Source organism: Ptychodera flava, chromosome 1 (genome assembly GCF_041260155.1).
Source record: "Ptychodera flava strain L36383 chromosome 1, AS_Pfla_20210202, whole genome shotgun sequence".
Taxonomy (NCBI): domain Eukaryota; kingdom Metazoa; phylum Hemichordata; class Enteropneusta; family Ptychoderidae; genus Ptychodera; species Ptychodera flava.
This window is the reverse complement of record NC_091928.1, coordinates 20,266,475-20,293,950: the sequence shown is the minus strand read 5'-3', so window position 1 is coordinate 20,293,950 and position 27,476 is coordinate 20,266,475. Positions and strand designations below refer to the sequence as shown.

The 27,476-nt window shown below is 36.4% G+C and overlaps 1 protein-coding gene across 1 annotated transcript in view; it reads left to right on the top strand.

Annotated features, from left to right (window-relative positions):
- The window catches only part of LOC139143410 (tyrosine-protein phosphatase non-receptor type 7-like), a 57,389-nt gene that overhangs the window by 12,802 nt on the left and 17,111 nt on the right, over positions 1-27,476 (top strand). The window contains exons 3-7 of the mRNA XM_070713717.1: positions 21,878-21,988; positions 23,328-23,480; positions 24,907-25,011; positions 26,616-26,800; positions 27,172-27,258. Coding sequence (XP_070569818.1) covers positions 21,878-21,988; positions 23,328-23,480; positions 24,907-25,011; positions 26,616-26,800; positions 27,172-27,258 — 641 coding nt within the window. The remainder of the gene's footprint in view (positions 1-21,877; positions 21,989-23,327; positions 23,481-24,906; positions 25,012-26,615; positions 26,801-27,171; positions 27,259-27,476) is intronic.

Genomic DNA, 27,476 nt, shown 5'->3' with positions numbered 1-27,476 from the left:
TTATGTAATACCAAGAATTCATAATTATACATTTCATATGTTGGTTTTATTGCTAGGTAATTGCTTTGCTATTCTCATTGAAGCTTACTTGATCAGAACCATGGTATTAAATACTATCACGTGTCACATTAAATTTTGTTAACTGCGGGATGAAGATATTTTGCTGTTAAATTTGTTAACCACACAGTGAGAATGTTCTGTACACATAAAGTACATGTAGAAATAAAGGATAATACTCATTGTTTGAACAATAGAACAATAAAAAACCCTGATGTTTGCTGCCATACTAGTTTCATGCGGTCTACAGCACCGGTTGCTCTGCTTTGCCACAGTAGTTTTTACTTTGCAAAGTTTTGGATCTTACAATACCAGTATGTTAAATTTGTAGTATGTATATTATGCAAATGAACAGCTTGACTTACCCACTGATTGGCACATGGCTGTTAGGTGCCTTTGAGATCATGTACAGAATTTCTTTGTCTATGGGTTGTCTGGTTTAGCAATTACTCAGCCACTACATGTTCTCTCTACCAATATAAGTCGTAATTTAAACAAAACGGATTTTTGCTGAAATTTCTTCCATGCAAATTATAAAGACATTTGTAAGCCCAAAGACTTGAATTAAAGGCTAATGAAAAAGTTATCATCGCATAATGAGGGTTTTTTTAAGGTCCAAGTTTTTGTTTATGTTCTGTTTTGCCACACAAGTTTACTGAGAGTAGGAAGCAGTACCAGTAGTAATTTGAACATCTTATAAAACACAGAGTATTACTACAAGTCAAAAGAAATTAACCTGTCTCTGTGGCAAAATGCTTTATACTTATAGTATTTGTAAGTGTGTATTTTAATGATGAAGTGTCTAATACAATGCTGTTAGGTACTGTGTAGAATGTTAATTGACATTACGCTAGCGGTCTAGTTGGTGGCACTTTCTGCCTATACGCTTTCGTCCACTTTTTGCAACCTTCCACAGTAAAACATGCCTTTTTAGCTTGCACACTTTTTTTGGCGAATTTAGCTAACTCTGTCAACTTGCTAATGTAAGATGCAGCTAATTTAAACTTTTTTCTATATTGACTGTTGTTATTATGTTTCTTTTAGCTAAATTTGAAAACCTGCTGAATGCGGTGGAAATCTGAAAATGTGAAAAACGCTTGCAGCATATTCAAAGTGTTTTACAGTATTCTGTTCTTACGTCAACCGTCCTTGGCTCCCTTTTGAACAAAAGTTCAGAAAAAAATAATCATGATAAAAATTTGCATGTGTTTCCTGTCACAGAAATCCTTACATACATGTAACAAACATGAACCCTGTATTTTTGATGATCTGTGCATTTAACGTGTTAAGAGCTGAAGGAAGTGAGTATCACGTGATCTGAGGTCAAAGGTTAGGCATTCTTTCTGTAAATAGTTACTGTCATCATTAGCAGTCTAAAAGTGACGGCTTGTTTCCATTTTGCTGATGATTGGGAACCAAAAACAATAGCTTTTTAATGATCAGTTATACCAATAGAAACTTAGTCAGGTATTGTTTGGAATCGATACAGATACTTACCGTAGTACCGTTGTCTCTGAAAATCATTTTATTTCATCGCTTATAGCATTTCGATCAGATTACATTTTTCATATGTAATCGTACCGGTATATTGTAGAATTTGAAGAGTGAAAAATTATGCAAAAAGGCTTTCATCCAAGCTGAATCCACATGAACGGAAGAAAGTCACAAAAATTTAATAACTTTCTTCATCAGGTTTTAAAACCTGCAAAAATTGAGGCAAGAGGGTTGTACATGTACCGGTACATCTGCATCTGTGATCAAGTTCATAATGTCTGTGAAATTTTCGATGACATGTCATGGTATGTACATGGCATACTCAGTGAAGTCCTAGACCTGTTGAATATGCTAACAAGCATGTATGGAAGCGCTCACTGAGGATAGCATTAAATCAGACTTTAATTTGAATGGTTTTGTGTCTTTAATTGCATTTTTCTCTCATTTGTCAAGATGCAAAATTTGGTGTCTAATTGACTTTTTACGTAATCATCTTAGGCATGTGTACTTCGCTGAGTTTCCTGATTTCTTTTCATGCAGTGGACATGAGAATAGAGTTTGTGATTTAGGTATGTACGGTATATTGACCATACAAAAATAACAAAGTTCTCCAGTAATTGGAAAAAGTATAGTCTGAGTTGAAAATAAATATTTGTCACTGTTGCATTGATAATTTTGACTGATAGTGATACTATCCAAATGTCAACAATAATACTATATTAAGCTGATTTCTTACTGTCCTACAATTATACATTTCTCGGAAATCATTGAAAAATGTACATGAATGTACATGAATCTCATTGTCAAGCTGATACCCAGTATTAGAGAACAATCTGCCTCAGCGTGACTCTGTGGTTGTCTGATTTATTGGGCGTTTTGAAAATCATGTCATGTCAGGTTATTTTTAAAAGGTGGATGTGTCACTCTTTTTCTTTCCTCTTCTGTTGATCAGTCTGAGAGCTATTTGTACTTTTTGACAAACTGATGAGAAAATTTTGGTGTTGTGTTCCCGCTGTTAATCTGGTAAGCACCATATCCACTTTGCTTGTCATTTGTAACAAAACTGACCCATCTTACTATGGATCTCAGTGATACTGCGACCAAGTCTTTCTGAATTCAGTCTCTTTGGGCTAAAAACTCCAGTGAATCATAAATATACATGTCATCACTCATTTGGAAACTGAGAGGCAAATAGGTCATACACCTTTACTAGAGTTCATCCCAGGTGTACATGTACCTGTAACAGAGAAGTCCTAACCTGAAATTCCTGTAACAAACACATCGTAAATTTAGCTTTCCCAGATCGTGTACGAAATCGTCAATAACCTTGTGACAAATTATCAAAATATAATACAGTAGTAGTCTGGGGACTATACACATTCTCTCTTTTGAGTCAAACTAAATTTTAGTTCATTTTCCAAGTTACATCATTACCAACTTGATACAGTGTTTCTAACCTAAAACATGTATGCATACACATAATGGTACATTGACTAGCCTTTCATTTCAACAAATACACCTGACAGCTATGCCTGTCTTTTATCCCATTCAACAAAATAGACTTTGTAACAAAAAGGTCGCCATCGATCAATAACATTCTCTCATGAAAAATTCATCATGTGAGAGTTAATATAGAGAGAGTAACTAAAATTAAGCGGCATCTTAGGAAAAGGTTTGTCAAAGGCCGTGACAGAAATCAATAACACTGATTAGGGGTGGCTTGACTGAAAAGAATATGTAGTTTGGGAGGAAGAGTTCCATAAGTTGACCCAAGCAATGGGCAAAGGCAATTTAAATGATTGATCGTGTATTGTGACCTCCTTGGCTCCACTGTTAGTGATTTGGTTTGTATCACATGGGTGTTGTATTTTGGCATCCGTTTCAAACTTCTGCTCATGCCAACACCTGTCTAACGGCTTTGATATTTTGTTCATATGTATTCCTTAATTAAGGGATGCCTTTATTAAAGTTTGTTTAAATTAGCATGAATCGATAAATTTTGGCGCCAATATGCGCAGTGCAGGCCAAAACGTCTCTGCTGGTCTGACACCTTTCAAACTTGGGTTGTAGACTCCTACAAATGACCTTATTCAGATTTCTGCAAATTGTGATGAAATTCGCACACGTGTACCGGTATAGTTAGTCAAAACAGTCATTCATGTTTGTACAGCATTATATTTTTAAATTCTTTTGGGTTAAAAATTTACCAGAGCAGCCGTATCAGTTTTGTTCATAGTTGCTTTGGCACTTTTTGATTCTTTTTAAATTTTTTTAAGTACCATAGAGATACATGTAGCTGTAAAATTACCTGTGACACTTTGAGCGAATTTTGAGTATGTCCTCAGTATATGCTTGAAGTATCCTCCAGCATTACCAGGTACTATGGCAAACAATACACTTAAAATTTTGCCCTGTTACTTATTCATATATGATTCTTGCGGAGCATGGCTTCAGCACTGCAGGAACATTGCTTGCGAAGGGGGGATTGCTCTTGTTTTGAAATTTTTAAGAAAAAGACTTGACAGCTGATTTCAAACAATGAACGCATCGTCAGGTGCTGAACGACTGACCATGCCAACAGGAGTTTGAAAACAGCCAATGGAAAATAGGTAAATTATTGAAAAATGACCAGAGAATTGACAGAATTTCAAAATCGGCCAATAAATAAGAATTGTAGCATGAGAGATCGACATATGATGTTCACCTACACACACACACACACACACAGACACCCACACACAAAACGTGTCCATTTAAAGGGGCAGTAATACGAAATTTTGATAATTTTTTCACTACCATATGTCTGTTTCTAATGTTAACCATAATTCCTTGTCCAACTCCCCAAAGGATGTCGAGATGCACAGAATTCAGCTTGTCAACTCAGCCTGTGCATGTGTAAACTGTGTTGTTATTGATGGCAAGCGGACTAGAATTGAAATGTAAACAATGACGGTGCATTACATGCTATGATGACAAGCTAGGTAGTGGGTGTTTCAACATTCTTTTGGGTGCAGAATAAGAACTTGGAATTGGCATACAAAATAAAAAAAAATGAAAAAAATCATCAAGGTTAGCATTGCTGGCCCTTTAAGTTTGCAAAACTGAATGAGACGATGTTCAACAGAACTTTTAAATGAGTAATTAAGTGAGCCGCCGTGTATCATAATTTCTGTTTTCATGAAGGTTGAATTTACAGCAGCAGTCGTACAGGTCCTATAGAGGTCTGTCTGTGAAAGGTCATATCATCAAAGCACATGACTGCTAATTTCCGCACAATCATCTAACCATTTACCAATGTTTTCCTCCATCTTTACTGGTAGAGGGGTATTTTTAGTGAGGAAACAAGTCCCGTGACTGGGCATGACAAAATCCCTGGTATCCTGTTAATAGTGTGTTCCGCCTACATACATACAGGTATTTCAGGAATGTCTGCATGCAGACCCTGTGTATGTGCTGACTTAGCACATTTCCATAGAACATCAACGTACAAAATAGGATTTTGGCATTTTGTAGATGAGATGTACACAACAATAATCACCACGGAGGAAGAACAACACCCTTATATCCTATTATGATTTGTTCGTTATGAAAAAATGGGTTATATAATTAATCAGACGTGCTCAGTAACAAGAAGGGGTAAATCATACAAATGAGCTAAATTGAATTGCATTTGGCATTGCAGTCATTTTAAATGCATTAAATTTTCACGCTTGCTGATTGGCTAGTGAGGACACACCCATAAAATTCATGAATATTCACATAACTCGTGTCCGGAAGTTTAATAGAACTATTATAATTCTCACATCGATGCGTGTCATCTGGAATGGTTATATTTGATCCAAATATGCAAAGTATGGCCTATTGTACATTTTAATACTGATATAATTTGCTCCTATAGGTGTCAAACTTTACAAGGTCTATTAAAAGGCAGTGTAACAGATTGAATTGGATAATATTACTCTAGGATAGTGTCTGTATGCCACAGAATAATGCTGTTTTTCATTATCAGTACATTGTGAATAGATAGCATATAACTCTATAAAGTATATGATGTTACCCAAAGTAGATGTTACTCCAAGTGTTAATGATCTGGTTTACTTGCAAAAACATAGCCTTACCATAAGGATTCTAGCATATATGAAACATGTCTTTGAGCTGGAGATGATAATGATATGTCAAAATATTTGACATTTACATGTACCTACCGGTAGGCATGTTGGATATTTGTTTTGTACAAATGATGATGAAATTTGAACAGTACTTTCTAGTTTTGACATTTCATTTGAGTGAAAATGGTAGTAATTGAAAGTACTGACACTGACAGTAGTTTGCTATGAAAATGTATAGAAAACTGGTTGATCAGTCTTGGAAGTTCAGGATTAATGAAATGTGAAGTGATTGGTTTTACGTATACTGGAACTATAGACATCAGAAAGCTGGTGTTTGTTGTTAAAGAACTCACATCAAAGAGATTAATGTGTTCATGTTATTTCAGTTTCACCATTCATCTTCAAGCATCTTGGAGAAATTTACATCTAGCTGATATTAATGATCAAATCAGACCCTTTTCTAATTTTATGTACTGGTCATATCCCAGTCACATGTTAAAAAAAAGTACTGCTCATGCCATGTAGCAACTGATGTTCTGGTATGATAGCTTGATAAATCAACAAATATTCAAGCTATTTATAAATTTTTCTTCTTCCTTATCAAGGCCTGTATGTTAATATAATGATCTGATAGAGATCTCATTTCAGGTTGTAGTAATATCTACCGAATATACAGACACATTAATGGATTTTTTTTTTAACTTTTGACTGTGATGTCTTCACTGGGTGACTGGATGCTGTATGTAAGTTCGATTCCCGCTGAGAATTACTGAATTTCAGTGCCACAGAGCAAGTTTGTAACATAAAAGATTCGGAATCTCAGAAACACATGTTGTGCGAGCAGATATTTTATTTCATTTACTTCTTTATTTATTCATGTGTGCTTTTATTATTTTTATAACCTGCAGAGGGTATTCCATTACATAAGTAAATATTTATCAAAATAAGTTGTCCAATTGAAAGAAAACATGTTGACACGCTAGTTTACAAGAAAGCAAACGACAAATGCTTGGCTCTGTACTCGATGTTGACATATCTTATTCATTTGTGTTTTGATAATTATGTATAATTGTCATTATGTAACATGTACTTATGCTGTGTGTAGATGGTATCAACATTTGTTGGTATGTACCACACGCCCAGATAAGATTTTAAAGTTTTGTTCTTGGTTGGGGATACTTGCAAAAATCGTGTATTGTACTTATATAGATGACTTCACATGCTCACCACAAGCTTGAAAAATATTCTAATAGAAAATTTGTTGGACCGGTGAAAGGTGAGCTCTTAGCGTTTCTTTTTTTGAGTTTTTCAGAGGGTAATCGACAATGATACAATGTTTACATGAAGCTTGAGCAGACTCAAAGAATAGTGCAGATGTGTGAGATATACTTTAACCTTTCGAGTGCCAAAGTCGATTTTTGCCGCCTTTCATAAAATATAACGCAGACAATTTTTTCAAAATGTTCCAAAAATTTTGATCAAAACCTGTAGCCAATAAAAAGTTATGCCCATTTGGTCCAAAATTAGTAAAAAAATTAAAGGAAAATTTGTAAAAATTGGTAAAATGTTGCACTAAATTTTGATGGGAAAAATTACAGCACTCAAAGGGTTAACCTGTTCATGCCCAATGCCCTATAAACAAGGTGAAGTTTGCAGTCACAATTGATCACAAAAGTTTTGAGCCTTAGTGGTGAAAGATTGAAAAGGATTGTAGGAATTGTTTCTTCCTTTGCTTTGTTAAGATATATCTATATAGCCATGTGATGTTTTTACTGACTTAGTTTAAGTGCTATCCTTGTATGTATGCATGTTAGCAGTATTGATGTTCACATTTTGTTAAGCTGTATTATTTGCCAAAAGCTGCAACTGAATGTAACAAATGTCAGTTTCACATTTTAGCTGTTAATCTGGTTAATTAGGTACAAAAGTCATCAATCCATTAACAAGTTATGAAATATGCTAAACAATGAGATTGGAATTCAATTCATAAAATTTTAGCGTGTGCAAACAGGTGTCAAGAGATCGTTACCATGTGAGTATTTGGAGATTGACAGTCCACACGCCTAACTCAGTCACATATCCACACCATGCACATTATGTATGACAGTACCTGTATGGATACAAGTACTGGTATGTACTGTATATAGGGTATATGTGCATATGTAAATATATGTACAGTTCGGTATACTTAGGTATATCATTATATGCATGTGAATCTTCTGGTTTTGATCAGTGTAAGTGTTGTTAGTCTCCTGAGATGTATGGTACATACCTTTATTGTTCCAGTATTCTCTGCTATTTAATATTTCCATTGCGACTGTTTTCACAGTTTAAATTTTGTGAAGATCAAAAATTTAATTTCCTCCTTGAGTTAAGACAGGGATGGTGAACATTTTGAATTTCAAATATTTTGAATTTCAAATATCCAGTACTTAGCAAAATTTGCTCGTTGACCCGTGATTTGTCTTCATGCTTTGTTAAGGGGATTGGTTGAAGATTTTGAGGAAAGTTTGAACAAAAGTTAAGTCTTTCAATCTTTACATGTAAACTGCCGTAAGCAAGAATTCTGATATTTAAGATGATGAAAAGGCAGTAATTTTTCAATCACTACTATGTGATTTATCTTGAAATTTTATAATTTTCCACTTTGTGTACTTTCTTAATAAAACGTTAATCAGATGTAGGAAGCTCGTTCTCAAAAGACTGTTTTATAAATACTTGATAGAGACTGAATCACATCTGGATTGACTATAGAACACTGGCTTAATTATCATGTTAAACAAGAAATACACCTTAGTACGGTCGTTCAACTGAGGTATCAGTTTCCTGTATATCATCATCACAGCTGACAGAATCATTGTACCTGGTATGTTAGAATAGATAGGTTTAATGCGTGATAAGATCGCAGCATTTCTAAGTGAGTAATTTGCAAATGCGTACACCTTTTGTAGTTTAAGTAATACAATTACAACTTGTACATGTCTGCGTCAAGAATTCTACGACACTTGGGGCAAATATTGCTGGACCGTATTTTACAAAAAAATTCTGTTAGTTACGATCAGAATCAGCATGGAGTGATTGTGTTGCCGAGTATACCCTTGCAAAAGTTCAAAACAGATGTTTTTGTAGCTGAGATATGCGTGGGAGGCTGAAGTTCGCCCACACACGCTGTAGTACTTCAAGGGTGTTTAGATCTACAGTACATTCCCATACCGCACGAGTTGAGAATTTCAATCAAATTTTGTCAAACACAAAATATAATTTTGGGAAAAGAAAGATGAAATCGTGAAAGTAATGAGTTTTTGCAACTGCTGCACCCCACATATCATATGATGTGGTCAAGGTACGGAAATGAAAAATTTGATTTATATGTTTGCTTCAGTATTTTTCTTTACACATAAAATATATTTTTTACCGTAATGAAGATTTACTATTGAGTACGCTTGTATAATATTACATATGTCCCTGCTTACCGTCCGATTAAAGTTTTTGATAGTATTGATGGATGATGAATTGCAAATGCATTTAGGGTGTTATCACTAATATCAGACATTTCTGTATCAGGTGTTGTCAGACATTTCTGTATCAGGTGTTGTCAGACATTTCTGTATCAGGTGTTGTCAGACATTTCTGTATCAGGTGGACTTGTTTAAAGCAGAATGCGTCTCGGGGACAGATATTCAGACTCTCAAACTTATACAATTCTTTTCTGATCTACCACTTATGGGGGTTCATTTTAGTGTGCTTGGTATAAGAAAACTTTTCACCAGCTTAGTTTTTCGAAATTTGAAAATTTTATTTTTCTCCATAGAGTTAACACAGGGATGGCAGCCATTTTGAATTTTAAATATCAGTAAATCTTTAGTTATTTGTTTCCCCTAGAACAAAAATTTGCACGGTGACCCCCGATTTGTAATCTTGATTTTGAAGATTCCTTACGGAGAGTTGGAGGGAAAGTTTAAGTTTTCACTTTCGAGGGACATACGGTACTACCCTAAGTTGTTCTCAGTGTGGGTGTACATGTGTAGTGTGTGTGTGTTTTGCATCAGCGCTTAGGAAAGTATGTCAAAACTCTGCCATTACAAGATTGGACACTGATTGTAGAATAAACATGCTATTTGTTTGACACTCTTCTTGATACATGGAATTAATTTAAACAATGATTTACACTGTAGATGTAGCATAACAGTACTCAGAACAGTTTATATGCAGAATTAAGAACCATTCACATCTGATTCTAAAAAACCTTTGATTTTGTTCTGTCATGCTCAAATGCCCTTTTTTATCGTTGTGAAATTTAAGTGCAACTGGTATCTAGGTTGGGGTTAATATATGCCAATGACGCGATTCTAAGGACATGTCACCATGGCAACAACAAAAGATTATTAAATTACGCAGAGCTGGTCCCGTGATCTGCCATCCCCACTTCCTGTTTTATTGTGCAAGTTTTTCAGATGGTACAGATCCGCATTCATTCAGGTACGGGGGCTGAAAATGAAATTTATTGTCTGTCGGCATTAAAACTCGACCGTCCGTATTGATGACAGAAACACCAGCTGCAATCCAGTCGGTGAAATCCCCCACAACAGTGATACTGATCATTCATTAGACACAACTACCGATTTTCATTCACATTTTTACTAGCTAGAACCCATAGTCCATTTATTATCCGTCATACGGTAGGTAGCTAAATGGCAAAACCTACAGTATGTTTGTACCGGTGTACCAGCTGTTAGCATGGCAGTATTGTTGATCGGTTAATTTTTGAATGCGAAAAAAAAAAATAGGATGTTTTTGACATTTTCATGAGGATTTTTTCGTGGATGTATGTATAGTTTCGAGAGAAATAAATTTTGTGTTTTGCAGCTAAACAGTAAGCAATTTATAGATAGCGTAGGTTTATTGTATGTGTAGATTCTAACTTGTTATTTTTGATATGATTTTCCATGCATTATTTGGTAACGGAGCTTTTGTAGTATGTAAATAGGGATAAACAAGGCTTTAGTGTATGCTATTACAACTAGCTTTAACTATTTTGTGTTTACGCTGACAGTATAACCTGCAGAATCACATAAGATACATTATGGATCAATGAACATATGTTCTGCCTAGTTACTCACAAATTCTCTCAATATTGCCCCAGTTTACCTGTGCACTCATTTACATATCATTATTCACTATTTTGTACCATGGTAAAATTACAGGTGGATCAGTGTGTTGAATATAGGTCGGTTAATGGGTTGTTTTTGATTGGTTGTATAGCCACTGCTGTCACGGTTGTTCATTAAAGGGGAAGTTCACCAAGGCATATTTTTACATACCATGTGCTAGCTTTAGGGTCTGACACTTATTCCAGAAAAACTGTTTTCGCCATTTATAACGCGTGATTTCTTACAAAAAGGGATAAAAATAGTGGCCTAAGTTGCATTTTAGGGCTTCATCAACTCAATGTATTTGGAATCATGGGAAAAGAGCACCGGGCTTGGCGCTTTCATCATGTGATGTGGCAGGGACCATCTTTCGATGAGGCATTGTCCACTTACTCATGTTCATGCCAGGCTAACATAAACAATAGTTATACAAATACACACAGACTGGCATGAATTTAAATGACAATGCCATATCCAATTTTTGGGCAATTTTTGCAGATGTTGGTCAAAAAATTTTTTTTCCAAAAAGTACTTGTCCGATAGCTTTGAGATTGTGTATACAGGTTCCTACAGATGAACTACCAGTAGATGTAATATATTGAAATTATGATGAAATTTTGTATTTTGGGGGCAATTTTTGTCAGTTTTGGTCAAAGAATTTGTTTACCAAAAACTGCTTGTCTGATAGTTAACGATATTTTGAAATCTGCAGTTTTGTATTTTTGGTGCAATTTTTGCCATTTTTAGTCAAAAAAGTTGTTTCTCAAAAACTGCTCATATGATAGCTTTGATATTTGGTATACAGATTCCTAGGGGTTATCTTATTTATGATGTATGCAAATAATGATGAAATCTGTAATTTGGTATTTTGGGCAATTTTTGATGTGTTATGTCAGGCCATACTGAAATAAGCTATCAAAGATTTCCATCTTCTTCATCAGCACGTCACAAATAGTCATGCTCTACATAACAAAGTGGAGCTGTATTGGCTGTTAGGTCGCTCGTACTTTCTGAAACCAAAAACACGCACGTGACCCTGTTTAAACATTTTAACATTCACAATGTGAACACAAGTCCAACAGATGTATCCTCAGTGGTGAAATAAACCAGAGATGAATTGTATTTTCAATATTTTGCAATATTTACACAGTTATCCCTTCGCTATCCCTAGGACATTTTCAGATGGGGTCTTTTGTGGTGTTTTCTGATTTTTTGTGCTGGAATTGTTTATTTTTCCATTCCTCTTTGAAAAATACTTGTACCGGTAGCTTAGCATTTTCTGTAGAGGGAGTTCAAACACCTCTAGAGGGCGCCATGCCCCTGTTACCAATTATTATAAAGGAAGTATTCTTGTTTCTACACCTCATAGTCATATTCAATGTGTAAAGACTTGCTAGCATTTCAGTATACTTTTGTTTGAATAATGTCAGTCCATGCTGCCTTATTTGGTAATGCTCACGAATATTAATTTTTCTCATCGTTGAACGATCACAGTATTAAAGGAAATAGCATACATGCACATACCGGATGATTACAAGTATCTTTTCTTATACCTGTAAATGGATACATGAGTATGTCTACCGGCACACCATGCAAAAGTTCATGACTTTTACATGTTTTGGTAGCGTGATCCTGCGGTTTACCCTTACTACTATGGTATACCATTTTTGTAGGCGCCATCAAGTGGTGATTCAAATACAAACATTAATTTTCTGATCAGAAATTTGCCTTTTGCACCGGCGGAAGCCACCAACCTTGCAGTGTGTATGTAAACGTAGAGGAGCATTGGACTGGAAAATTACTTTTCTATACGCATGTCATATTTTTCAAGAGTTGTATGGTTGGTTGGTTTGATCTGATCTTTTGATGTGAAGGACTTTTTCAGGGCAAAACTGTGATGGCGAAAGTTGTGACTCTTTGTGTGCTCATGAAACAAAAAAAATAGAAGTAAATTTTCTGATCTTTCTCTTCCTAGATCCAATATTTCTACAAATAATACTTGAAACCCCCTCCCTCCTTCCTTGAAACCGCGATAACTCAATGTAACTGTATGGTAGGCAGACATCAGTCCATATTTGACTTTTTAACGGGTGGGAAAAGGGAAGGTGTGGTATAAATAGTTTGCTAAAACTGAATAAATCACACATGAATGATTTCAAGAAGTCTTCTTTTTCTGGAAATCTGAGATTTTCCAGACATCTTGTTTTTTTTGTGATATCTGAAAATTTAATATCTCTGCATAATGTGCTAGTACTGACTTTTGTTGGGGGCCATTTTGAATTTCAAATATTTGTAAATGTTAGGTAATTTTCTCCAATCTCAACATTTTGCACAGAAATTCTGATGTGTATTCTTGAAAATGGAAGAGAATGTTTTATACTTTCCATGGAAAAGTTTGAGCTAAAGTTCAAAACACATCTGTCCATAGTAAAATTGATGACCTTTATATTCTCCTTAAAATTCTTTAAGGTAGAATGCGCTTCGGGGACAGATATTCGGACTCTCAAACTTTTTCAGTTCTTTTCTGATCTACCACTTGTTAGGGTTCATTTTAAAGCTCTTGGTGTAAGAAAACTTTGACCGTGTTAGTTTTTAGAAAATCGAAAATTTTATCTTTTCTCCATTGAGTTAACACAGGGATGGCGGCCATTTTGAAGTTCAAAATATTGGCAAATCTGGGGTATTTCCTTTCTCTAGTACCAAAATTTGCATGGTAACCCCTGATTTTTATTATCACAACTGGAAGTTGTGATATAGAGGTGGTTTCAACCGGTGTTTGATGTCGTCCATTTCCGTAAACGACAAAAAGTCAAAAACTGCTAAACAGACTGCGTTGATATTTGATACCGATACATAGACTGGTTCCAAGGTTCCAATTCCGAAAAATGGAGCCAAACGGAGCGGCGGTTAGATAGTTTTGGGAAATTTCTAACCCCCCTTTTTAACTAATTGATTTTAGGGGTCTTTCATATATGTAGTTTTGGAATGTACACCAATCCTGCATTGTGGACTGTTTTATGAGTTGTGGAACAGAAATGAGGTTTTGATGAATGTTAGAAATATGCAGGATGACTGATTCGAAGTATAAGAGATTTCTATGCTCTTTTGGGCATCAAAAGCATTAAAAAAACCATATTTCATAGTTTAGATTCTCACTTTTGAGATGACCCTAGGCATTTGTTAAGTAAACATCCTTGAGTCAATATACAGACTTTGACATTCCAGAGATTAAGTATCCACAACTCACATGTTACAGTCTTTCACTACAATGGTATGGCCCAAACCCATTGTTATCAATGGAGAGTGTGGACCTGTCTACAGGAAATTGGGGTGAACAGGTTAGACAATGCCGTTACAAGTTGTAGGTTAGTTATCAAGGTAGCACCAGCATAGAGTCCTGAGCATCTGTCCATGTGTTCTCACAGCAAATTACAGGGAAAAAAATTATTTGAGAAGTTTCTCTCCTTTAAATAGAAGTATATTACAATTTAAACTGTCATGGATGGATTGCTCTCAAATGATCTGAAACACAGTTATTGCCCATTAGCAACAAATCTAAGCAAGATTTATGTAAAGTTCATGAACTTACACAAGTATTAGACAAAAGATGACCATGACTTTGCTACTTTTCAACATTTATTTCAATCAGATTTCCCCAGCTTAGTGTATAATTTTGTAATCTTAATTACTGTCAACTTACCGTAAAAACCCGATCAATTCGACCCCCCTATTAATTCGACCACCCTATTTTTTTCAACCAAACATAATTTTATTTGGGCCTTTCAAATCGACCACCGACTAAAATTGGACTTTCTCGATCTCTATTATTCGACCGAATTACATACCCTTCAAAAACTTCCTTCAGTTGGTGAATGAACGATATTTCAAGACATCGAAAACCACCGTTACGAATACGATGAACCACGGGTCAGACCAAAAGGCAGAAATGAGAACAACAAGGGCTTTGTAAACGGCTTTCAGATTGGTTTTCATTGGGTCACATGATTATTTTCGCTGAGTATGAAACCTCAGTGATTTATAGTGAGCTGGATCTCAGTCGCCCTCTTTCGAAATCTGCGTGAAGTTTCAGCGTGTGTGAAGTACCAACCCTCTAGTCTCTGGTTTTGTAACTATTTTCTCACCTTAATATCGAAGAAAGTAAGAATAAATTACCTACTTTCTCCTTTCTTATTGTCTTTTCCGAATTCTTACCATCCCGTGTCGATTGAAATTTACAGACTCTTTCTGTGTGTGAATCAATATCCCTTCCTAATTGGACAGATATTATGTTCTAAACAACAATGTTGCTTGTTCCTAAAACACATAGACAGATGTGCCCCGTGCACTAAAAGGACGAGTTTGCGAAATCTTTTGCGAACGCTGAAAAAATTGCTGAGGAAAAATCGATGTTACATGTCAGTAAGTACGGCCGCCGCCGCCGCGCCGTGCGTTCTTACCGACTGGGAACAGAGCCCGGGGAACAGAGTAATATTTTCAAACGCAAATGGGGACAGTGTCAAGGAAAGAGGAAGACGACGACTTATTTTTTCAAGCTGAAGAAATTGCTCTTTCTGGCTGTTTTAATGACTCAATCGAATATTTTTGTACCCAATTAATAAATCATAGACAATCTCAATTCTCGGTTTTTGGCAATTTTGTCGACCGATAAGTCTTTTCATCTTCAATATTCCATTCTAATTTCACCTATATAATATCCTAACCTCCTGTGACTTTCCTTCTAAACGTTGATTTGCCTTGTGCACAAAAGAGATGCTGTATTTTATGCCAAACGATGAAAAGATCCCTGAAGAAATAACCATGTATCAGTCAGTACGCCGACGGCAGGCGAAACCCGGACGGCCATGCCGATTGGGGACAGAGCAGAGTAGATCGAAACGCAAACGGGGTATTATTATAGGAAAGGCGGTGACTTATTTTAAAGCTGAATAAAGTGCTGTCTCTGGTTGTGTAAGTCTGTCGATCGAAATATATACATTTTGTTCCCAGTTGATTAATCATGGGGGATGGCAGTCTCGATCTCCCCTTTATGGTTCGATATTTACTGACTCGTTCCTTCTCATTTTTGTCAATCGATGAAAGCATTTTCGTCTTCCTTATTCAATCTTACTTTGACCGATGTGATATCCTGACCTACAGTGTCATTAGTTTACAAAGACGTTGCCCATGCGCCCGGTTGACGAGATATTTTGCAAAACGGTGAAGAAATATTATTATTTTATTAGCCGTGTTCACAATAATGACACTGGCTCAGAAAGAAAGAGAAGGACAAGAAAATGTATAACACTGAAATATTTGGACACGTACGGCCATACTGCATGGGGGCCCGGAGACATCGATGTCAGTCTTTCCGGACTGTTTACATGTAGCTTAGGGGATATCAAAGGAGATGAATCAGTTGGTTGAATAAAACAAAAGTTTTCAGACATATTTTATGTCAATGTTGTAAATGTTGGACTTTTGATTCGATTGAGAAACCAGAATCACCTACGAGAGATGTCTGTATTAAACACGGACGCACAATTCGGAATAGTTTGTTGTGCTACTGCCGATCTCAGTCGTGGTGTCTCTCTCCCATAAAATTTCAAAGCTATAGGCCTACACTTGTCGTTTCGATTCACAGGTAGCAGTACACCGATGACCAGATATTAAAACAAGTCTAAGCAATTTTACGCCGTGAACGTCCTTGAACCTATGGACGTGCCCATTGTTTTACTGCGCCCATTAGCGTGTAAACCCCTGCTCGTTCCCAGCAGAGTACTTTTTTAAAGTTCTGTACATCAGTGTACACTTTGTGTATAAGCCCTAAACCTAGTTTAATTCAATTATGGAAAGGTATTAGTAAAGAATAAAGGGTCGTTACAGTTGCTAAAATTGCGAGAAAAATGGCACGTTTTTCCAGTACTTTTACAGTTCTGTGCTTTCCATCCCCGTTACTCAAATAGAATAGTCCTATTCACAAGCGCTATTGTTTTAAATCACGTCCAGGATGTGCTGTTGATTTTCATTCTTTCGTGCAATTTCATTTGTTTGAAGCAATTATCCTTTCATTTGACTGCTCTGTGGGACTCTTCTGGATATGTGTTTTGGATAAAAAGAACTCTACAGTGAAAGACATAAACTTCGACGGTGATAGGTATACAATATCGGTTCGATGTGCGAAGATATACAGATTACAAGTTATTTTAGAAGTTCTCAAAACCATTAAAAATATTTCTGCGCGCCACTTATTGATCGTGTCTTCATGAGAACGTCCTTGAATCCGTGACCACGACCATTGTTTTTGAAGTGTTCGACGGTCGATGATCGGTAGATTATAATGAAGACACATGTTACTGAACTATCGTGTGTTTGTTAGCATGGTTAGGTAATAGACGGTGTAGTCTGTAGAGGCGATACGGCGAAATTCCAAGGCCCAAGAGAGCATGTGACGTACATCGCATGCTTTCTTACAACGAACGAGCCGTCGGTTTCCATAGCTACGTGAAATCCGGCCTCACCGATGTCCCTGTCCTGATTCGGAGAACAACTTTCAAGCTGCGAGTTGAGGTTCAGATGTCTTTTTTTCATATTCAAAAGGCTTATTGATTCACAGCGAACGCCCGTCTTGTTTTAGCACATGAGGGCAATTGAAAATTCAAAGCCAAATAGCCAGTGGGAAAAAATTACACCGGACGACTCGCTCTCACCAGCGGTCGCAATGAAAAAAAAATCGAAGTCTCTGAAGTCGGTATCATTGCTCCGCCATGTTTACTGTTAGTTGTACGGCCAGTTTAAAGTCACAGATTTTTCTTCACGGCAAAATTCATATAATTGCCATACCGCAAAGTTCCCTGTGCAATATGTCTTATGTCAATTTGGCAGCAACAGCGTCACGGACATTCGATCGATGGTGATACACTTTCTCCAGGCCGTGACATGTCACCAGTTACGAACTTTACCGGTTTTCGATACGAAATATGCAATATATTATCAGCGTTGTTCACGTTGTGTTTGAGTCTGATATCGAATATAACAGGAAAAAACTAACGATTTGAGAGACGATAGAGACCATGCCCGATACGGAAAAATTGACATCAACTACTTGCATTGAGCAGTGACCTGAAACTTCAGACTGATATATAAATGTCGACAATATAAAATATCGAAATACCGGAGAGGGAGAGAGAGAGGTTTACGCTGTCGCGATTGATTATACTGTTTCGGATATGACTTCGGTATAGACGATACACAGACATCGAAAATGTACACCTACTTTCCAGAAATTCGACTAATCTTATAATAAGAGTAGAATAAATATAAAAGTGTTGGTTGAAGTAAATCTACAGATGTTGGTTTTCCAAAGTTAGACAATACTTACAGAAATATGGTCATCATAGTCTTCTCTTAAAAACTATTATCTTCAACACCACGTTTCTTATGATCGGTGATGTCATTTTTATTATTTTTACAAACTTTCAATGCATCAAACGCCATTAGACTATCTCATCTGCCTGTCAGGGAGTTACTATATATTTCCAAGGGCTGGCACACGATGTCAACTTACGCGTCGTCCGTCGAGCGGCCGGTGGCAGTGTCACAGATCGCTCCATCTGTAATCGCGGCCACTTTGATTTTGATGTGACACCCAGGTGCGTTTGAGGTTTTTTGTTACCTAATTTGTCGACCTCAAAAAATTCACAGTCCATGCTTGAAGCAGTCTCAACATGGCAAACATGTCTCGCGTAAATTCCATCCTCGTCGTTCCAATTAATTCGACCACTAAATTATTTCGGCAGTTTTAATTTCCTAATAAATCGACGATTTTGAAATCGTAATTATTTTTTTCTGGTCGAATTGATCGGGTTTTTACGGTAGCTTTACTAACTTATTCTAACCTCATTATTCTTACACTAGTGTTATACCTTATAACCACAAAATTTCAAGAGATGCATATATGATTGTCACTTAACAAACAATTTACAAATACGTCTTCTGCTATTTCTCCATATACATATACATGTCTCTTTTCTCATAAAAATGAGCTTAAAATCGCAATGTGAAAAATAGTCTTTCAGCTATATGTTGCTCATTGACTTGTGGTCTGTCTAATTCACAGTGAGTGTGGTTGTTGATAAATGCCGATAATACTAGGCGGTCATTATGTCCAAGCGCCATTGGCGGTATTTTTTAACATAATGACCATAGGTCATTATCACATCTGGAAGTTATGATATAGGGTTAGCTTCAACCGGTGTCAGACAGACTCAGTGTCCATTTTCCGTAAACGACAAAAAGTCAAAAACCGCTGACAGACTGCATTGATATTTGGTACAGATATTCAGACTGGTTCCAAGGTTCCAATTCCGAAAAATGGAGCCAAACGGAGCAGGGGTTAGATAGTTTGGGGAAATTTCTAACCCCCCTTTAACAAATTGATTTTAGGGGTCTTTCATATGTGTAGTTTGGAATGTACACCAATCTGCATTATGGACTATTTAATGAGTTGTGGAACAGAAATGAGGTTTTGATGAATGTTAGAAATATGCAGGATGGCTGATTCAAAGTATCAGAGATTTCATGCACTTTTGGTAATTAAATTGATAAAAAACAACATATTTAATGTTTTAGATTTCTCACATTTGTTATGACCCTTAACATTACAGACTTGATGACATAACTAGCTGCTGGACCTGTTTACTGGCGCATTGATTTAAGACAAAGATCGTTTTATTTTGTGATTAGGACGTGTGATTTCGTAAACATAGTCTATTAGCCTGGAAATGTGATTTTTGCGAATATTGCTTACCCCACTGACAAACAGTGTGGTTTGAAAATGGCTGGAATTCGCTACTTCGGGACTTGTTTTGTGTGTGCATTTACTGACAAACTCCAAACCCGCAGCACCTACCCATTCAGTATTTCATGTACAGGTGTACCCAGAGATAGAGTAGTTTCACAATGTGCCAGTTGTGATCAAGTGCCATTGGCGCTATTTTTCTTGATTTTGAAAGAGAATGGTTGAAATATTCCCTAGGGAAAGTTTGAGCAAGTTTAAGTCTTACACTTTCAAGGTGCATACTACCTTAAAGTCTTAACCCTTTTCCTACCAAAGTCATATTTCACCATCAGGTCAAGTTCGTTAAAACTAGTGAAGCACAATACGTCCCATTTGGTGTATTTTAACAAAATATTTAACAGTCATGGCATTGTGAATGTCTGTTGAAAAATTTGAACCTTCATTATGTCAGAATTGGCCGCTGGTTGTGATTTACAAAATGTAAATTGTACCCTGTATGACTAAATACCACCGAAGCTGAAAATGTATTTGATTTATGCTGTGTTTAGATCATTGCTAAGTCTTACAATTACTATGCAAACCTGTGCAAATAACTAGGCTGACCGTACCAGGAACATACGGCAGACAGACCTTGTGCCTACATTTTCATGGCAATGATTGACATGGAAAAGTATGAATTACCAGTTATGTAAGATATTACACTAACTTCCTTTTCATAACAAAAACCCTTAATTGCTCTTTCAGCAAAGTCTAATAGATTGTGTCCTGTCTCACTTCCCGTGTCCATTGTACTGCCGTGGAAGCCAACGAACAACAAATGATTTATAAGTGCAACAGGAGAATTCATTCACCAATCTGACATCATTATTGAATAAAAAAGTTCAAATTTCTGATTAAAATATGATGATGCATTTGCAATATAAATATTGTAACAGATAAATTTATACATTCATAAGAAAGAGAGATTTGTCAATAAAATAGACAAATATTATAATAAATAAATAATATAATACGTAAACAATTTGTTTATGATGTAGCTACTCTTGAGTAGGTTGGAATATAGTTCTTTGTTCAGTGTCTTTTCCCTGGCGCTTGTAGCTGCAAGCAAGCTTTTCTTTTCAATGTTCATTGTATGTGATGTATAATCTTCATTTCCAATGTCAGTGGGGATTATTTTAATTCTGAGGAAGTTTATTAGTGTTCAATAAAGTGTAATATCTAAGAGATGGGGAAATACGGAGAGGCCGGGAGGGTGATGTGTGTTCTAAAGCAGGGATGTTATCTCACAGTTGCAGCACCTGAGGCATTGAGGTTATTGAACCCTTGAGTGTGGACACAACCTGTAGGAATGTCAGCTTGAAAGAGTTGAAAAAAGCTGTTACAGAGTAAACATAGTGGTTTTTGTTGCTGATTCATTGGTGTCGCACACAGTGCTGGTTCTGAAAACTTTTGATAGATTTTTTTCACTATCAAGGATATTACATATTTAAAACATCAGTAAGTCTGGGGGTCTAGGGTCTGGACCATCACTGTGGCGCTTATAGGTATTACACATTAGTGGAGTGTAGCATAGCATGTGCCACATTATTTCTGCGGACAGAAATTCTGACAAATTTTATGGTAGTCAACCCAGTGTTTATTGCTGTTGCTTGTACCGGTAGTCTGCTACCTCAACATGTGATTTATAATATAGTCTCAATCATGGCATTGGCAAATACAAAGAAGCCATTCTGTCGTTCATCATGTTGGGGTTATTTCTGACAGCCCGATGTCAAAAATTTTAGTCGAGTAAAAATTTTTGCATTTTGATGATGGAAATGAGATATCCTTTGGAAGAGATTCGAAATTTCTTCCAAAAACCTCTCACCGTTGTCATTTTCCTGTACATACATGGATGAGTGTGGTAAACTATCCACTGAGAATCACAGCCATTAATTTATAGAAGCCATACAGTCATCTAGAAGCTACTATTGTCCCGGGATCAATATTTATCAGTAAATTTTTCTCATTCCTGTATTACATAATAATTGTTATTTTTTCTTCGTTTTACATAAACTTAAAAGCAAAACCGTATGTCCACCTTTCATTATCATTATCATCATTAATATTATAATTATAATGATTATTATAATAATACGATTACTGTTGAGCGTATTTGCTCTAAGGATCACAGTCTCCAAAAGGTCATTATTCTAATCAGCATTCACATTTACAGTTCATCTTTATTTTTGTAGTGAATTTTTTCCTCTTTGTTCTGATTGCCCCAACAGGAAGTGAGCGGTAACCAAGTGTTGAACAGCAGTCAGGTACAGGTACTTCAGTCTGCCCTAGCTGCCACGTTATCGGTTCCAGAGGAGAGTGTCGTTTTACAAAATAGCCATGTGAGTAACTGTATTGCCATAGTATGCCAATGTGTATGGCGCTGTGGTGTAGGTGATGCGTGCCGTTGATGTATTCTACTTTGGGGTAAAATGCATGTTGTGGAAAGATTATTTGAGTTTTTAAACAGTAACTGGTGACAGAGAAATGTTTCCAAGTGACACCCAATCATTATTGTAATAGTTTTGAAAAATGGTCAACTAAAAACGGATTATATGTATAGATTCTATCGGCTTTTATTTCCATGCAGTCATTCTGAGTAGCATTGTTCCTTGTTTATCTCTCATGAAAGTATTTTTAAAGAACTTTGCTTTCTCAAGTTTGACTTCAACCAGAGCTGTTACATTTTTTGACATCCAATTATTTGTGTCACTTCATCATTCATGTACCGGTACTCTACCAACTCATGAATAATAGTTTGTAACTTTTGATAACTTTTTTATTTTCGATGTTCTAGAAAACATGCATATTTTCATGTTTTTTCCCGAGGGATGTTCAAAATCAGTGAATTAGCCTGGCCAACGCATTATGCATCGTTTTACACTGTGCAATGTTACAATTGGCAAATGAGTTCTAGTTGGGACTGAATATCAATCATCACTCAGTACCCCGGACATTACAGACATACAGACTTATATTGACAAATTGGATGCTAGGCATATTTGCATGATTTTGGGAGAAGAACGACAAACATGTTTGAGCTTTCATTAATCACCAACGTACTTTTGAAACACTGTCGACATTTGTGGTATGGGTTCCACAGGACCTTTGCTTGCATTTCTGACAATCTCCTTCCCTCTAACTCTATTGGCCAAAAAAAATTAAATTTACAGAAAGGTTATGAGAAGGTATCATTAACCCTATAAGCGCCAAAGTCAATTTTTGTCACCTTCATAAAATTTATGCCAATCATGTTTTTCTAATTTTTTGCAAAAAATTTTGATGAAAAATTGTAGCAAATGAAACGTGATATCTGTTTGGTCCAAAATTATCAAAAAAATATAGAAAAATTCATGAAAATTGGTAAAATGTTGTACCAAACTTTTGGTGGGAAAAATTACAGCAGTCAAAGGATTTTAACTCTGCAGACTTCCAAATGAGTCCAAATGTACCAACAGCACACAAGAAATCAATTATTATACTGGATTGTCAAAATTGTTGTGTTCACAAAACATGTTCCTACCAGGAGTTTATGAAATTATTTTTCCTCGGCGCCCTAACCCTTTCAGCACCATGGTTTGGTCCAAACCCATTGTGATCAATGATGACTTTTGACCTGATATAACAAGGAAGTAGGGGTGAACAAGTTAAATAGTCATCTGTGTGTCATCCTTTCCACAGGGCAATGTTTTCAACATGTATGTAATTAGTGAAGCTCAAGGCGGCGTTGTCGATGGGAATCTTGTGCCAGCAGCTGATGTCGAAAGTCAATTAAATGTAGAAAAAGTGAATAGGCAACTTCCGGGATTTTCTGTTCTGAATGTCTTACCTCAGGTAAGTTCCAGAGCTCATGGCAACACCTCATGTAGTGTACCGGTACACAGCAACCAGTAGATGTCCCTTCTGGTGTACAAAGTCAAAGTGTGTCCCGCAAATGTTTTCCAGAAAGATTGTTAATGCTGATGCATTTTTACACTCAATTGCTACCCCTTACCATACTTTCTTGTCAAACTATCAAACTATAGCTGCAGGTAGCTTCCTGATGCCAAACTTTCCAAGTGAAAACGTGATTTGACAGAGTCAGATCATCAATCAATCAATCAATCAATCAAAAGCATTTATGTAGCGCCAAAATCCATTACGAGGTAATGTTCTAAGGCGCTGATGGTTTCATCACTGACAGTAAAAAAAGTGAAAGATTATCTGTCATTGTGAAAGTGCAAAACTTTATAAACTGTTAACCTTCGTTTACATTGCTGGCTTTATTGTCCGATAGATTCTGTGGAAAACATAGGTTCATACTTACGATACCATGTGCCCGTCTTACATAGAAATTTTCTAGCTTTTTGAGTAAAACTTATAATCCAGGAAGCTATTTTGAGTCATCCTTGTATGAAATGCAATATGAAATATGAAAAAAAAGTTTTGTGTGTGAAAGATATACCTGCAGTCATTGGGAGATCATTTGTACAGTAACAGTACACCATATAACTGGCGTAATTGCTTCAAATTTTCAGCTTTGATCAATAGTGAAAGGGCCAGCAGCCGTAACCACTTTGTTATTACAATTATATTAGAACATGCTTAAGGAAGTAGAACAAGAAACTGTTGGTGTTATTAACAACATAAAAAGTGAGGAGATTATTAAAAGTTACAGCCACTGCCCTTGGAGTTGATTTTCAAATTTTCTTTAAAAACAATGATATGTTTGAATTACTTCAAAGCATGGAACATGTTTACATGGAACATGTTATAGCATACATTTTTGTACCCCAACAAACATCAAAGAGCCTCTTGAAACTGAAGAAAATTTCACAGAGCATCATTCTTGTATTCTTGTCTCGTTCAATACTTGATACACTCACAGAGAAAATGAATGGAAGAAATCGGAATTCTGTTGAGGCAGTACGCACCTTGAAACTGAAGGACGTAAACTTTTGCTCAAACTTTCCTCAATGAAATTTTCAACCATTCTCTTACCATATCAAGAATAACTAATCAGGGTGTGAACGTGCACATTTTGGTTCAAGAGAAACAAATACCTGACATTACCGAGTTTGAAAGTCAAAATGGCCGCCATCCCTGTGTTAACTCTGTGGGGAAAAATTAAATTTTCGATTTTCAATAAATGTATGTTCCTTACTCCGAGAGCTTTGAAGTGAGCCCTCACAAGTGGTGTATTATAAAACAATTGCAAAACTTTTAAAGTCTGAATATCTGTGCCCAGTCTACCTATAACATTGTCATCATACTGTTACAGGAACGACATACCATCAAATATGATGATGTACCTTTCTGGGAAGCTAGTTACTTTCCTTATGTTATAGGAGCACTTGCCGCTTTGCTTGTCTTACTACTAGCCTTGGTAAGTGTTTTCTGTACTCAGAGTCGCCAACATCCCTGTTTCTTTTCCTTTGTGTGTCTTTCTGTTTCTATTTACTCCAGGGAGTTTTCAGTCTCTTTTATTCTCATTTTAAATACCCTTTTCACATTTGAGTAATTTTTACCAGCTCTGCCTTAGATTAAAATATTGGTTTGGTTCACTGTTTAGCATGACAGGCAGTCGTAAGCTGGGTGAGAGAGAAGTGTAGATTTATGCAAATTTATGCAAATCACCTAATTTCCTTGCAGCTTTTTTCTCCCCGTTTCAGTATTTCAAAAAAATTCAGTTCTGGCCATGACGAATTTCGTGAAATTTTCACATTATGCTGTTTGAATACTATGTAAAGAAAATAATTTTGTTTGGCAATAATGCTGATACGTAAAATTGCTTTGAAAAATGATGTATTGGTTGAGTGTAAAGCCACCTTAAATCTGTAAGAAGCCTGACACAATTTGTATTCTCACATAGCATTCTGACAGAAGCCTGAGAAAGTTGCATAGCTGCTAGCTTTTTTGTCCAGTAGAACTCTTGGCATTGTGTATCACCTCCAGTGTGAGATTTGGAAGTTTCCACTCGATCCATGGGAGTGGTAGCTGTATCTTAAAAACTAACATGATATTATTAAACATTATGATTTCTCTGTCCTGTAGCACTGATAATAAAGTGAACTTTCCTTCTGTTTTCTGGCTGACTCATACAACAACTGTAGTGTCTATGTTTTATTGAAATTTATTGAAGTTCCATAGGTTAGTAGCCCTGCAGTCTCAGCAATCCCTGATAGAACATGTGTACTAGATATTTGTAGAATGACCCTCTTATCTTCCATACGGAGCTGAAAGGGTTTCCGGAGTTAGTGTCAGAAAAATGTGTTTTCCATTGTGATATTCTACTGAAAACATCTGTGTGCATTTGTTTGTATCATTTCAAAGTGGATGCTCACAAAAAAACGAGCCTAGCATTTCATTCGACATGAAAATGCAAATCACACACTCTGAAATATCATGCAATTCCCTTTCATCTCTGGAATTTTTGTCAATCTCTTCCCATTGTTTTCAATGGGAAGGAAGACCCTTTTTTTACGGAAATCAGTGTGGTAACAATAAGGCAAATGTTTTTATTTTCATTCAACATGAAAATGCAAAGGTTCTCGCATACGCTTGCAGACATATTGCGTTCAGTGAGTGTGCCAGATTTTGGTGCTTTGGATGTGCCTGGAAATTGAAAGATTTAAACTTTTTGCGAGGAAACTTCAAACCATTCCAAAATGGAAATCAAGAATAAAAATCACAGGTTACCATTTAAGATTTGGTACAAGAGAAACAAATTGCCCACTATTTACTGATGTTTTAAATTCAAAATGGCTGCCGCACATCCCTGTGTTAACTGTATTTTGAATATTAAATTTTCATTATTAGCAAAACTTAGCCCATGAAAGCTTTCTCACTCCATGAGCTTCAAAATGAACCCCCACAAGTTGTAGGTTAAAAAAATCAGTGTAAATATATGTCTCTGAGACACGTATTCTACCATAAACCATTGTTCCAAAGTATTGTCTTTGTATGATAAATCTTCTCTGGTCTCTCTAGATTTGTTATTGTTGTATTAAAAGAAGAAAACAGAAGAAAGAAGAGAGAGAAGCCACACATGTCTTGTACCCACCAATCAAACCGGAGTTCAAGTCAGGGCGCATGATTCAACCTGAATCGGGCCAGATGTACGCCCCTGTAGCTCGCAGTCAACCAATTAAAATCATCAAAGGGTTACAAGAAAGGTAGGCGCACCGGAAGATTACTGGGTCCAATCGTCATTATGAAATTAATGGAGTTTTCTTAGGGGGCCCTGTTATGGCATTTCGAATAACTGGACCCCCTAGGTATGTCTTGATTTGTAAAAAAGTTTCGCTGAAAGCAGAAAGGTAAAGACCACACACATACATGGGTCAGTCTGTAGGAAGTGTCATTAAATTTAAACTCGTCGATATTGTTTCATCAGCTCCTGCTTGCTATACCAGTATGTGTGCACAGCTTAGGGAGTGAATGGGGATCAGTTTGTGTCTGTCTGTATGTACGTATATCTATCCTTCTGTACTTCTGCTCCGTCTTGAAATTTGTTGATATCTTTGATGATGATGTTGTTTTATAGGCGAAGTTCCACCGCCTCGCTGACGATTGACTTGAATGGCAAAGGAGGGGCACATGGAACTCATTATGGTTCACCACCCAAAGAAAGGTAAGTCAATATGTCATGTGAAGGTAGCAGGAAGCAGTTGTATGTATTGAGGGTAATATTGATGTTCAATACAATATACTACCCTTTTCAGAATTAGAGCGCGAAGCCACTGCAGTGAACTGCAATAAAACTGCTCACACTAATTAGTTTCAGCTGTGACCAGCTGGCAAAGTCGACAACATTGTATGTCCCATGCAGACAGTTTGTCTGGGGAAGTT